The 13,372-nt window shown below is 36.2% G+C and overlaps 1 protein-coding gene across 1 annotated transcript; it reads right to left on the minus strand.

The window, feature by feature from the left end:
* Positions 1-668: 668 nt before the first annotated feature.
* On the minus strand, positions 669-5,431 carry LOC116247210 (protein GET1). The gene is made up of 7 exons (XM_031619235.2): positions 5,256-5,431; positions 3,370-3,449; positions 2,772-2,842; positions 2,561-2,631; positions 2,401-2,482; positions 1,070-1,119; positions 669-990 (listed from the first exon to the last, which is right to left on the minus strand). Exons 1-7 carry the CDS (start codon positions 5,358-5,360, stop codon positions 883-885), a joined length of 567 nt encoding a protein of 188 aa, XP_031475095.1. The 5' UTR covers positions 5,361-5,431; the 3' UTR covers positions 669-882.
* Between the last annotated feature and the right edge of the window lie 7,941 nt (positions 5,432-13,372).

Below are 13,372 nucleotides of genomic sequence, written 5' to 3' on the forward strand. Positions count from 1 at the left end.
TTGCTATTACGTCGACCCCTACAAAACTATATTCACTAATCTGGCTGATCTAACATGCTCTTAGGTTGAGTTTGTTTCATCGCTGATCTGACATACGTGCTGATGTAAGATCTCAGATCCATGAAAGATGCGCATCACAAGCATTATTCTTCAGGAAGCTTGGACCATACTAACTAGAAGACTGTATGTCAGTTCAAGCTTGGTATTCTCGATTAATATTTTGTTCGGCTCGAAATGAGGTAAGCAATGTACACATGGATACTGCATATGCACTCCCTCACATTGCACACGCACAAACACACATACACGCAGTGGATTTGTTTATGCATTATTTTGCCATGTTTTCCGAAGAATGAAGGCCAGTTAATCGATGGAAACCCGGCCAATTCAAATACACAAAGCTAGTGGATTTGTTGTGGCTAAATTTTGTGACGAATGAAGGCCAGTTAAACCCAACGAATTCCCATTATTAACTGAAGACGCATGGCACAATCTTATTGTAGGAACAAACATGAGGATTTCTAGGAAACCCCACCCATTTTCCTGATTCATCACAAAATGTGGACACGGTAGCGACACTCCTTGGAAACTGTTTTATCCTTCTCTCTCTCTTTTTGGATGAACTTTTACTGCAGGAGAAACCTTGGTTCAGATGCCATTCATCAGGATAAACCAACAACCATATGCGAACAGGTTCTCATTTAGAACACCTTACCTATCACACTGAACAAAATTATATCTTTCTCTGAAAAAATCAAAAAATTTAAAGCACACATGAGCAGGTTTTGTAGATAAAGCATAGACTAGCAAATGCATCTCTGCTCCTGAATTGCTCCCGATGGTGAGGGCCGCCTGAGACTGTAGACAGCCTAAATCTTGCAACTAAGATGTTTGGGAACGATTTAGGTGTGCAATGGCAACCACTGCCAACTTGCGGATGGCAAATTCACTCACTCTGTTTGTTACTACCAACCACGGAATTATGCCAACCTGCAACGATTTCAGCTTATTTAAATCAAATTTGACAATGAGCTCACAGTCCATGCACTTCAATTTTAAAAATTAATACCCGAATGGTATTGCCAGCTGCATTACCGCCACCCCAGAATAACAGCTTTCCTGAAAAAAGGAAAATAAAAGAAAAAAAAAACATGAATCTTACAGAACAGAGAATACATTACCACAAACAATTCAACCGTGGAATGCACAGTGATGGGTGATACTTCAGATAAAATTACAGAAAAAAAAAAACCTAAAGTTCGGATGACCTCACTGCTCAAGGTGAAAGACCAGTTTAGACATATATAATCATGTAACTGACCATAAGAACCACAACAGTAAGGTAAAGCATCAAAGTTTATCAAGATGCACCCCAGTTGTCCTTGGTTAGAGGTAACAATCAAATCAGCAGCTACTTCGAAACAAAATCATTAGAAAGAGTACAATTCCCCGTAAGATATGCACAACACAACAAACTCTCCAAAAACCACATCTTACAAACATATGCTTCACTCTTTCATATCTTTGCCAGCACAATCTTTATGTGTTTTATATAAATCTAAGGGTCATCAATTACTAAGTTAATTCTGAAATCAGCCAGTCACCTTGCAGTTCCCAACACAACCGAACAAAATAAATTCAGAACTTCTAATGTCATAATGCATAACGTATACTATGAGATGATCATATTGGTAAGATGTTGATAGCAAAGAAAAGGGGGCAAGGGGTTTCCAATTTTCAAAGCAAACAGTAGATGATATCATGATGCTTTTACATTAGTGTGTCCCCATAGATCAAATCAAAGACTTCAAACAGTTACCTAAAAAAAAAAAGCCTTTGCTTAAAGTATAAAAATGTCGAAGTGGATTTCAATTATATTAGCCAGCTTTTGGTGGAAGCTATCTAGGTTTCAAAGCACAAAGGCAGTCACCAGGTCAACTGCAACAAGACACCTTTCAGGATGAGTAAGACATCAGAACCACATAGGTAAGTGAAAAAATATGCATTGCTCACATTTTCACATTCAGACTTTATTTTTGTTTCATCTCTCCTCAAAATCAAAATAAACATCTACAAAGTTCATGACCTATGCTTCAATCTTCAAAACCACCAGCAATATGTGCATCTACAAAAGTTTCCTTAAAGCATCTTCAAAACCAAAAGACTAGTATCTCCTCTCTCCTAAGAAAAATGGGCATAAAATGAAGAAGGACCAAGACGGAAATATGTCAAGTATAGTAAGTAATTATATCATATAAAAAAACAACACAAGAGCCCATAGGGTACTTCCGCACATTCTTCAAAAACAAAAAATAGAACACAGCTAAATTTATGCAGTCAAGTAACAGAAAAAGATTTCATCTGGAAAAATATATAAAAAAAAAGAAGAAAAAAACCTACCAAGAGGCTGCAAAAGATGAGCAGGAATGACTGCAACTGAGGTGCTCCAGAACCACCAAATTAGTCCAACATATATTACACCCTGTACATTGTCAGAAAACTATGAGGAAAAAAAAATATTTAGCTGAAGAAAATTCATCAAAAAATGATCTTTCCACACCTTTACAATTTTGATTTTACCCAAGTAGAAATCTGGTGACTGCTTTTTATCCTTTGAACGTGATTCCTGATCTGTAGTAAAAAGAGAATACACAAATTTAGGTGTGAGTTGCAGGAAATGAAATTGAAGAAGAAAATAAGGAAAACAGAACATGTAATACAAGGAAAAACAATAAATTAACTTAACCATAATAGCAATTAAGTAAACATACATTGTGCGAGTTCCTTCTCCTTTGCTGCTGCTGCCCTCCTGAGTTTAGCAGCCTGTGCAAAAGTTGAAGGCCTGCAATCACAACATGTTATCATGCTTAGCATTTTCTAAACTTTTCAACTTTCACAAGATCAACATAAATGTTGATAAGCCCCAAAGAAATGCCTAAAGAGAGAGGTCAAGATACCTACAGCCATATAAAGAAAAACTTTCATTTAGACACTTTATTAAGTTCATTTAATATTGATTAGTTTATAGTTTTATACTTTATACATGGAATTGTGACCACATAAATAGAAAGAAACCTCTCTCTCTCTCATCTATCTATCTATGTACCTAGACACACCCCTGATACACACACACACACATACACACACATATAAACAGAAAACTGACAAATTTGATAAGCTTATCTGACGAACTTCTAGGAACAATCTCTTCCAAAGAAGCAAACTAGTCATTCAAGAATCAAGATGATCCAAACAACTCTAGCTCTCTCATCCACAAAAAAATTTGTAAGTGCAAACATGAACTCACACCACTGTACCACACTCAGGTGATATATGATGCAACAAAATCAAAGCACATAAATCACTTACGATGATAATGAACCTGCCTCTTTCAAAAGTTGCTTTATTTCTTGTTTCAACTGTATTTGCCTAGCATTCCTCGTTCCTCTCTGAAAAGAAAAATATCACTAAAAAGTGAACAAAATCATATAAAGTTAAAAGTCTCCCTCTCTTTCTCTTTCTCTCTCCCTCTCTCTTTCTAGATATATATATACATATGTGTGTGTGTGTGTGTAATTTATATACACGTCTATATGCTATGCTCATTTCCAAAATGTTTGCTTGGCCAATCTACTGTCAAGAGTCAAACAAGCAGTTCCCTTTTTTTAGTGCTTCACTTACTTTTATCCCCAAGAAAGGTGTACTGTACGTTTAAACAGAAGCCAATAAACCAAAAAAGGAATGGGGAAAAGATAGCTTGTCGCAAACACTTAAGATGTCTACACTAGATACATAATTTCAAAATGATTGACTTTTCCTTTATTACACAAAGAAATCACATCCAAGCAAGACTTAGTTAGATTTTGGAAGCCAAGGCTAGCAGCCTGGGCCCTAGGGGCTCTGCCTGCTTCAGTTTCTACAGGAGAACAACACAGAGAATTTGAACCCTGAGCATATGTATGATGAGGCCTAGACAAAATGTGACAACTCCATTTGGTGCATATTTCATAGATTTAAGTACACATTTTCCCACTCGATTTTTATTGGTCTCAAGGGGAACAAGGACAAGTTTGGAACTTGTCAATCTTGATTCTTAATGGCCCATGTCGAGGTTAAACACTTACAAAAACTCAGGTTATGCTTTTCGTAATATTATGCAATTAAATACCATTTTGACTGACCAGATAATAACTCTCTTGAAAATACTTGCTAACTGCCAAAAAAAAAACTTCGATGGATTCATAAGGACCCCAGTCCCTTATTGTTGTGTCCGCAATGAATCAACCAGCAAGAGCTGTAGCTAAGTGCCAAGTTCTTGGACCAGTCAATGATAAAATTTAAAGCAACATAGCAGAACATTTGATGCAGCTGAACTTCATGCGACAACACGTTAAGCCCCAGATTCAGACGTATAAGGGGCTCTTTCATGTAGTAGGGTTGACTCACATCTGTCTCCAAACTGAGGAGACATTTGAGTCCTAGAATGTACATCCCTTGAAGCAAAGCTAGGGGCATTCCTGGTAGGTAGCGGAAACCTTAAGGGTTTTACCAACCAAAGGCCTGCCAATGCATCGCCAAAAACTTTGATGAAGCAACCAAAAGAAAAAAGAAGGAAAAGAAGAAAGAAAAAGCAACTCAATCTAGCTCAAAGTCAATATTCTCTATGAAATCATATGACTATTTTCGCACCCATCCAATTTGCAGTCACCAATCTGGGAAACTTATGGGGAAGTACATAAACCTCAAAAGCATCTACTCATTCAGTCACGAGTGATCACAATTATGTATTCATGAGAGGTTTCATTATTTACACACATAAAAACAAAATTTGCATCTCTATTGGGTTGATCAATCTGCACCCTCCACGGTCCCAACATCATAACCATGAAAGATATTTTTCCCATGCATCATCATCTAACTTCCCCCACACTTCCTGAAAAAATCAGCAAGGAAGTTGCAAAAACCCACGTTATAAAACCCAACCAGCAATCGTAAATTCTTATGTTGTCCCATATTTTCCACAACCATCGATCCCTACAGTCTTTTATTCCCAACATCTTGTATTGGACCAAACGAATGCCAACTTTGTCGGGAGAAAACAAAAAAGAACAGGCTCTTAAAGTTCCAAAATCAGATCAGATGATGCAAAAACCATAAATAAGAAATGAAAAAAGAAAAAACAATACGGAAGACGAAACGAAGGAACGAAAAAAGGCAAAAAAAACAGACGGGCGTAAACGGGAGAAAAGACAAACCTTCTTGAGGTAGTTTAGAATTGCAGTGAGCAACTCGAGAGAGAGGATGAGGAAGAAGATGACGGGAGCGGCGAACCCGTTCTTGAACGCCTGATTCTGGTCCATCTCTGTCTGCCTCCATGGCGGGCGTTGGTTCCGGGCGTTCGCCTATGAATGGGCAAGCTGGCGTGCGAACTGGTCGGGTCTCCGATGGACCCGAATTTGAGATACTAAATCTGCTCTTGGTCGAGTCCAGTTTAGCCTAGGGAAATTTTCATTTGGGGTTCTCATCTTTTGGTCCATAGTCCTGGAAACGGTTTCGCATCTTTTAATTTCCTAAGACTACCCACACTTTTTGCTGCATTTTCTCGAAAAGCTGCTCAACTCGTTCACCACTCTGGGTTAAAAATTTAAAATGAGAACAATGATAAAAATACTTTGTGCTTTCTTTTTCCAGTGCGATTCCTTTGCGTTCAATAAAATTGCAAAGCAAAAGTTGTCTTTAATTATGAAGTTCTAATCGGATTTAGAAAGCACTTGCCTTTTAATAGAATTTGAATATATATTAAAACCAAATACCAAATAGATTTAGATGTTGTATAAGTCGCTAGTGACTAAAAGGCAGTAGTTGGATATAGGTCCATGAGATGAGCTTGGACATACATTGCATTTAGGGCACCAAGCTACATTGTCAAGACCAAGTCTGTAATTGGGTGGCAAGGCGGTTCATATTTAAGGGATTCGAGGTTCGAATCTTATTACTGCTGCCACATTCTAATGTGTAATTGTTCTAAGCTACAAGTGGTGGCAAGTAAGATACTCGAGTTAAAGGGGTGTTTTGTAAGTCTACCCAAGTCTCGAAGTAACTCAAAATCTTGGAAGCATAAGAGTGTGCGTTCAAATTCTTCATGGGTATGTTTGATAGCCTAAAGGGGTGTTTTGTAAGTCTACCCAAGTCTCGAAGTAACTCAAAATCTTGGAATCATAAGAGTGTGCGTTCAAATTCTTCATGGGTATGTTTGATAGCCTTAGAGTGTCCTGTACCCAAGTCTCGTGTGCAATCAAATTCTTCATGGGTATGTTTGATAGTTTCGGATTTGAGACTTGAAGCTGATCTGAAAGCCATGGTTTGTGGGTTTACCGTTTAAACAAACAGTGGATTTGTTATTTGTGAACTCAAGTCTGGGGTCCGAGTCTGAGATTTGACATCCTCGAAAATCCAAGAAACAATGTGAAATGAAATCCTTGGTAAACAAACGCACCCTGGAAAATGACAACTGGAATTGGACTTTGATGAATGACTTGTTGCGAATATGAAACTCGATATCATACGCCACACAATATGTCCATGGCCTGGCAATCTACGTCAGAAAGATACGGATATAAGATCTTGACATGTGACCCCAACAGAATATTTTGAAAAAATGAAACAAAAAACCAAAGTAACATAAAGGGCGTTCCTTTATTTTTAAAATTTTAACCAATGTAAAAGCTGCTTTCCGAAAGGATGCAGGTGGATATTAAGCCACCTTTCAAAGATATCTTGCATCCTCACTATGAATTGGTCTCCTTCAGCTATTCCCTCTTTACCCCCTCCTGTGTCTCAAAGCGTCATCTCATACTGCTGTGTGACAATCTATCCGAGATAAGGTGTCGCATTATGACTTTTCGGTGCCATTTTAAAACTCTCTTAAACAGCTTTTGTGCTATGGCCGTCAAAGAGCTTTCACCGTCGAAGAGCTTTCATTTCCACTTAAGAAAAGTACATCCTCAACCATAAGGTATATATGCAATTTCCAATGAGGTTGGCATTGGAACGGATAGCACTGGTAGGTGGTCAGTTTTTATTTTGAATTTTTAGGACATCAACTTTATATATTGTAAAAAGGGGCATCAATATACAAGTTAAAGTATAACAAGGATACCACCTTAAGGCACTAAAAGTAGTCCACATACCTTGATGGATGAAAATAAGGGTGGAGGCTTTGGTCCTGTTATTGGTGATAAGATGCAATACTGTTCATACTCACCTAACCATAAATTATATAAGTTGAATGTAGCTTCAATAGCATGGGATAGATGGTTGGAACATGCATTCATTCCAGTTGACATCCTTATTAATCCAAAGACATATATACCTATAACAACTGAAAAATGAATATTTTGATAAGGAATATTGCAGGAATATGCCTTCCAAACTTAATAATATGCCCATTTCGTCTCTTGTCTCCTTCAACAAGGTAAAAGTTCAAGTAGATATCTCTCTCTCTCCCTCTCTCTATGAGGTTAGTTTGCAAAGATATGCGTCAGTTTTTCTTATTAAGGAAGCAAAGACATTTATGTGCATGAGCAGACAGGCTGAACCCCTTTTTCGAGTATAAAATAATTTCGAGACTTAAAATGAAAAGCAATACATCCATCAACTAGAGTATCATGCATCCATTGTTTACAATCAAGAAGAGTAGTATCTATGTGAATCAAACTAACGATCAAATTTTCACCGACCCACGGACCAGCTGCTATATGCCATTCTTGTGCATGAGAGGAGGTCACTTTCATAGGAAAAACTACGGATTCATTGGTCCCATGAGGCATCGTTATTTTTACTGTAACATTTAAAGGAACACCTCATTCATTAACGTACGCCCCCTTAAATGCCCTTCGCTTGCGCATGCATGTTCCCAAATCCAAACAAATCCGATACATACTATGCCCGTCTTCTTCCCTTGTCTTGTTCCCAACAGTCCCCTTTCGTCTCTTCTCCAGAAAACCGATTTGCCTCCATGTGCGTGCACCGGGATATGGGCGCAAGGGGCTCCTTTTTGTTTCCTTTGTATTAAATAAAGTCTACTCGGTGTGAAGTATGAAGGATGAACCAATTTCATTTTCCTATATAAAAGGCCCATTAATATTTCCACCTTCTTTTAACTCACGAATATGTCATGCCCATGAAGGTATTTGTGAGGTTATATCATGGACATATGCAGTGGTTTCTTTTTTTAAATGCAAATATAATTGTTTAACTCTATAACAGTGATATATATGTGTGCATGTACACTACCATGAGAGGGAGAAAGAAAGAGATGGAAGCATCTACACTTACACAGTTGAATGAGACAGAAAATTAACACGGGAAAAGTAAACAAGGGCACGCTCTGCTGTTCAACTTCAGTCCCCACCCACTTTCTCAAAAGGTACCTAGTAACTTGAGAAAATGCAAGCTGTGAAAGTTGTTCACAAGGTAATAAAGTCGGTGCTTGCCTAAGAAAGTTGGCCACAGGTCTGACCCCATGACTAACTTTCTGAGGAACGGGATTCTCAGGATCTTTTCTGAGTGGTCGCCATGTTAGCACTAAAGCATAGTTTACAGGATTCAGATGTGTTTCTTTAGAATAGTATTTTTAAGGAGTTGTTTGAAAACAGTAACATATTGTTGTTGTTTCATGAATCTACCTCAAAAAATGAAGTCGATTCATGAAATGCTGCCACGCAATATTTCATGGATCCGTCTTAATCCTCATGATCAGATTTCATATATCCAACTGTTCCAGCTACCAAATGCCCTCTGTTGGTCAAGTTAAAGGTACTCGAACCCAAGGCATGAATTGGTCTTTTCCATGTCAAAATTTTTAAAGCAATGTCGTATCTTCATGAGTTGTTTGGCAGATTAAGGTAGATTCACGGACACTTAGTTTTAGTGTTACATGACTTTATCTTGATCTTTGACGTAGATCCAAGTGACTCACAGAGTGTTCGAAGTGCCAAACGGCCCCTTAAAGAAGACAAAGTGGGTAGAACAAATCAATTTTTTTGTTGATCTAGTTCAGAAACGATCTCGATTCGAATTCGAATCCCTGAATCATTAAGCTCTCCAACTCCATTCAAAATCCAATTTTGATTGCATATGGCAGTTAAAAAAGGAAGAATGTAATGGACATTTTGATCAGGGGATCTCAAGTCCCAACTAAATATGAATAGGTTTTTGTGTTCTGGGATATATACAGTACCTTTTCTCCCACAAAAAACATTGTTAAGTCCTGATTCCTGGTAGTGTTTGACAAGGACATACCAGCCAGTAGATGTGGGTCTGTGTGGGCAATTGTTCACATGGCCGGGTCTAAATTGGTAGTGAGGCTGGGCCTGAGTTCAGACATACAAGATGCCCCCACTGAGCTTAGGTCCGCGCTCGGAGGTTCTTGTTCAATTATGAATTGACCGTGAGTCAGCAGACCGCACCTTTGGTTGTTTTTACTCAGGCCGTCATTTAGTGCTTCTTAGCCAAAATTTTTTTTTAGGTTCGCAGCTGTTACTGTACAATGTTGCTATTGGAAGGAGTAGTGCTCTGCTACTAGGCCCCAGTACCAGCTTGAATCAATCCAAATGGAATCAAATCAGTGGGCAAACCAATTCCATTCTATGGGCTTCAAGAGTGCTCTGTCAATTTTTACTATTTTTTAAGAATATTCTTAGATTTGTCTATTTTTAAATCTTTTTATACATTTTTTCCATTTATGTTTGTAAAAAAAAAAAAAGACTTGTTTAATATTTTTGGCCGATTCAAACGCTGCAGATTCTACACACAAACTGATTTTGGAACCCTAAGATAAACCAAATACACAAAAAACTGGACTTACTAGGCCAATAACTTTATAATGGAGATAACAAAAGCAAACAAAGTGCAATAAGATATCAAATTAAAAGGGAAAAATGAAGGGAAAAAGTAGATGAACAAAAGGCATGCGTAAACTGGCAAGAACAAGATCAAGTTCTGAGAGAAGTAGGTGTGATGGTGCTTTTGTTGGCCGCAGACCAAAAAGAGAAAAAGTTGCAACTGAAAGGCCAAAAGCAAATGGCACTGCACTTGAGCATCTAACTTTTATGGGAGTTGGGAGACTTATTTGTTATTAATGTGAAAGAAACTTTAAAGGACAATATCAGTTAATGGGTCTGTCTACCGGGAAGTCAATGATATCACGACTATGAGAAAACAATGATTCATGCCTCAGAAGTATATATATATATATATACGTATCTTGACTCTAGCTGATTAGAGTCATTCAGTCATTTAATATGCACTGTTCAATCCAATATAATAAGGGGTTAAGAGAAAATAAAAAGAAAAAAGTCAACTATTTTCGTCATATAACATTAGTTTAGACATTTTTCTCTTTATTTTTTTTTTCAACCGCGTATCTGCTTTATATGAATAGTCTTAGTTAGATGACTTGGACTTTAGATCATCAAAGTCATCATTCACTCGCTTATAATATATATATATATATATATATATATATATATATATAAAGATTCAAATTTAATTGATTCAATCGGCTGAATTATGAGTAACCCTTACATTTGCATATCAACATGAAGCTGAAGTCTTCCATTTTTTACTTCCACCCAATCATAGCTGTCCGATGCCTTATATTTGGATGGTTTGTTGTAAAAGGCTCGAAAATTTATCCATCCAAATTTGGACGTTGAAATCTACAAATCATATATATATATATATATATATATATATATATATATATAGAGAGAGACCTTTACCTTATGATTTGGTTAGTTTAAAATGTTGATGATACACATCTCCCCTAAATAATCTACTTATAAAATTTCCGATGCACATGCTAAATACCTACTGAATTTTGTTAACTTTAGCTCAGCTTACTTAAACTCGCCAGATCCTCCTAGTGCATGTTAAACACCCATAAATTTAGTGTAATATATATATATATATATATATATATATATATATATATATATATATATATATATATATATATATGTATGTCACATATTTTTAGCATTTTGTGGCTCATATGGAAAATTATTTTTTTAATGTGTAAACAAGATTATAATAAAACTTAAAAAATGAATCTAAAACTTATTTGACATGCTTAAAAAGCATGATTTTTTTATGTTGTTTTTATAGTTTTAGACCTCAAGTAGAAATTCACTAGTTAATTTCATAACAAAAAAAACGTATATTCCAATGCATTCTGCTGGGGGGAGTACCCAAAACGTAGATTAATGCGATTGATTGAACTAATCGGTTAGCCTCATGCATTTTGTATATAAAAAAGGTTGATTTTTTTAATCTCTCGTCATTAAATGTTCAGTGAGAACAGCCAAGATGTAATATTTTCATAAGGATAGAAGAAAAGAGAATATGCTTATCATGAAAGAGAATATAAGAAATGCAACAATTGGAAGCATTTAATTGGATCTGATCGAATCCATTATACATACATATAATACACGTACCCACTAAAAGTTTTGAACATTATTTTTAAAATTAACTCCGGACGCACTTATTTATGGATCATTTGCTAAGAATGAACACTTGGAAGCATAACCTTTCAATATAAAAATTATCTTTCGATATTCATGAAAATTTTATGATGTTTAGTTAATTACAAAACTGTTTAAAGAAAGTATGCATCATAATAAGAAATCTTAGTGTTGATCAATACAAAAATCATTTATATGAAATGTGTAAGCACAACTACCATTGTAAACAAGTACCAACTAATCATACGATATGCCAGCTAATGAACTTTATAATAAACATGTTAGTAACATCACAAACATAAGTTAACACAAACCCACATAAAGAAGACCAAGATTTTAACATTTTTTTATCTTAAGCATCTTGTAAGTAGATCTAAAAACTTCCCAAGTCTGAGAGATTTAGTTGCAACAGTTTCACATGCATGATTCCCATATATGCTCATGGTAAGGATCAAAGATTCAAGAGTGATATTAAACTTTAGCAAAAAAAAAAAAAAAGAATATAAAAGAAGAAGAAGTGGGTAGTAGATATGGAATACGAAATGAATATATGACTCAATAAGAGAGCTGAATCTCTCATCATTCCCTTTTTTTTCACTGTATTAGGCCTTATTTCGGTGCATCAAGGTAACGTCCCTATTATACTTCAACTTGCATATCAGTGTCCTCCTTTTGCAGCACAGGAGGTTGACACCTTAAGAATTCAAAATGGATATTGGCTGCCTACATGTCCTCGCCGTGATCGCTAAACAACTCCATCGAAGACACAAAATTAAGATAGCCTAACAATTTCATTGATAAAGAAGAGGTTAATAAAAACTGACTCCCAATGCTTACAATACAGCTATTTTGTTATGGAGGAAATGAATAAGAGAATTGAAAACTTCAAAATTCAGAGAGGACAGCTGGATGATTATTCCAATAGAACTTAACTAAGGTATATCTTGTTCTAATCCCATGAAATGTGTCCCAAGTTGCTAATTAAAAACGATCAGAATTATTGCTTCCCACTCTTTCTTTTATAGTAAATAGTATAATTGGGTTTAGTAAAAGTACATATGAGGCTGAGTTATAGCAAATTGAACAACCCAATATAAACGACTGAATTGAATTTATTTCAATTTCAGAAAGCAGTTTGAAATAATGTTGACCTGCGCACTTAGCATGTGAGAGAGAGAGAGAACGTGAAAATCAAGTTAGAGAGAGAATATATATATATATATATATATATATATATATATATATATATATATAGACTAGAGAACATCCCACAATAACTCTTGTCTACATATTCCACAAATAAGCTCATTAGAAAAATAATTATAGTCATCAGTTTTAATCTTCGTGTCCTAAACGCTAATCGGTTGTTTCAGGGAACAACTTCCATTGGTGTGCATATTTACAATGTTTGAAAGAAAAAGAGGTTGCTTGAAACCAAATTTTGCATATGAACATTTTTCTGAAAAAAAAAAATTCAAGTTGGGTGAGGAACATGTGAAGAAGAAGCCCAAAGTCTACATCCATTGGGAAAAAGGGTCAGTTATGGATATGGATTTTGTTATTCAAAAATATGTATTTATTTATTTATAACATATGCAGTGTCAAATGCACACTGCAACTGGGCTGCAAAATTTTTGCTGAGGGGCACTAACCGATCTACCGCTTAGGAGAATGAGTGATTGCAAGGCACTGACTCAAGTCTGGTGTGTGCACTACATGCGGCTGGACCTAGCTAAACCTAGGTCCAGTTTAATCACAATGCAAGGTTTCAGAGGATGGCATGGGCACCCGCCAGTCACACAGTAGCTCCGCTACTAGCTGCAAGGCGGTTGAGATATAAGAGG

This window comes from Nymphaea colorata, chromosome 2 (assembly GCF_008831285.2).
Source record: "Nymphaea colorata isolate Beijing-Zhang1983 chromosome 2, ASM883128v2, whole genome shotgun sequence".
In the NCBI taxonomy this organism is placed as follows: domain Eukaryota; kingdom Viridiplantae; phylum Streptophyta; class Magnoliopsida; order Nymphaeales; family Nymphaeaceae; genus Nymphaea; species Nymphaea colorata.

Bases quoted from the DNA above. Each gene is read 5' to 3' on its own strand.
- LOC116247210 (XM_031619235.2), bottom strand. From the start codon at position 5,360: ATGGACCAGAATCAGGCGTTCAAGAACGGGTTCGCCGCTCCCGTCATC. The intron at 2,632-2,771 runs GTATGTTTACTT...TTTTTACTACAG, and splicing joins GGAGAAGGAACTCGCACAAT to ATCAGGAATCACGTTCAAAG. The intron at 2,483-2,560 runs GTGTGGAAAGAT...GACAATGTACAG, and splicing joins GTAAAATCAAAATTGTAAAG to GGTGTAATATATGTTGGACT.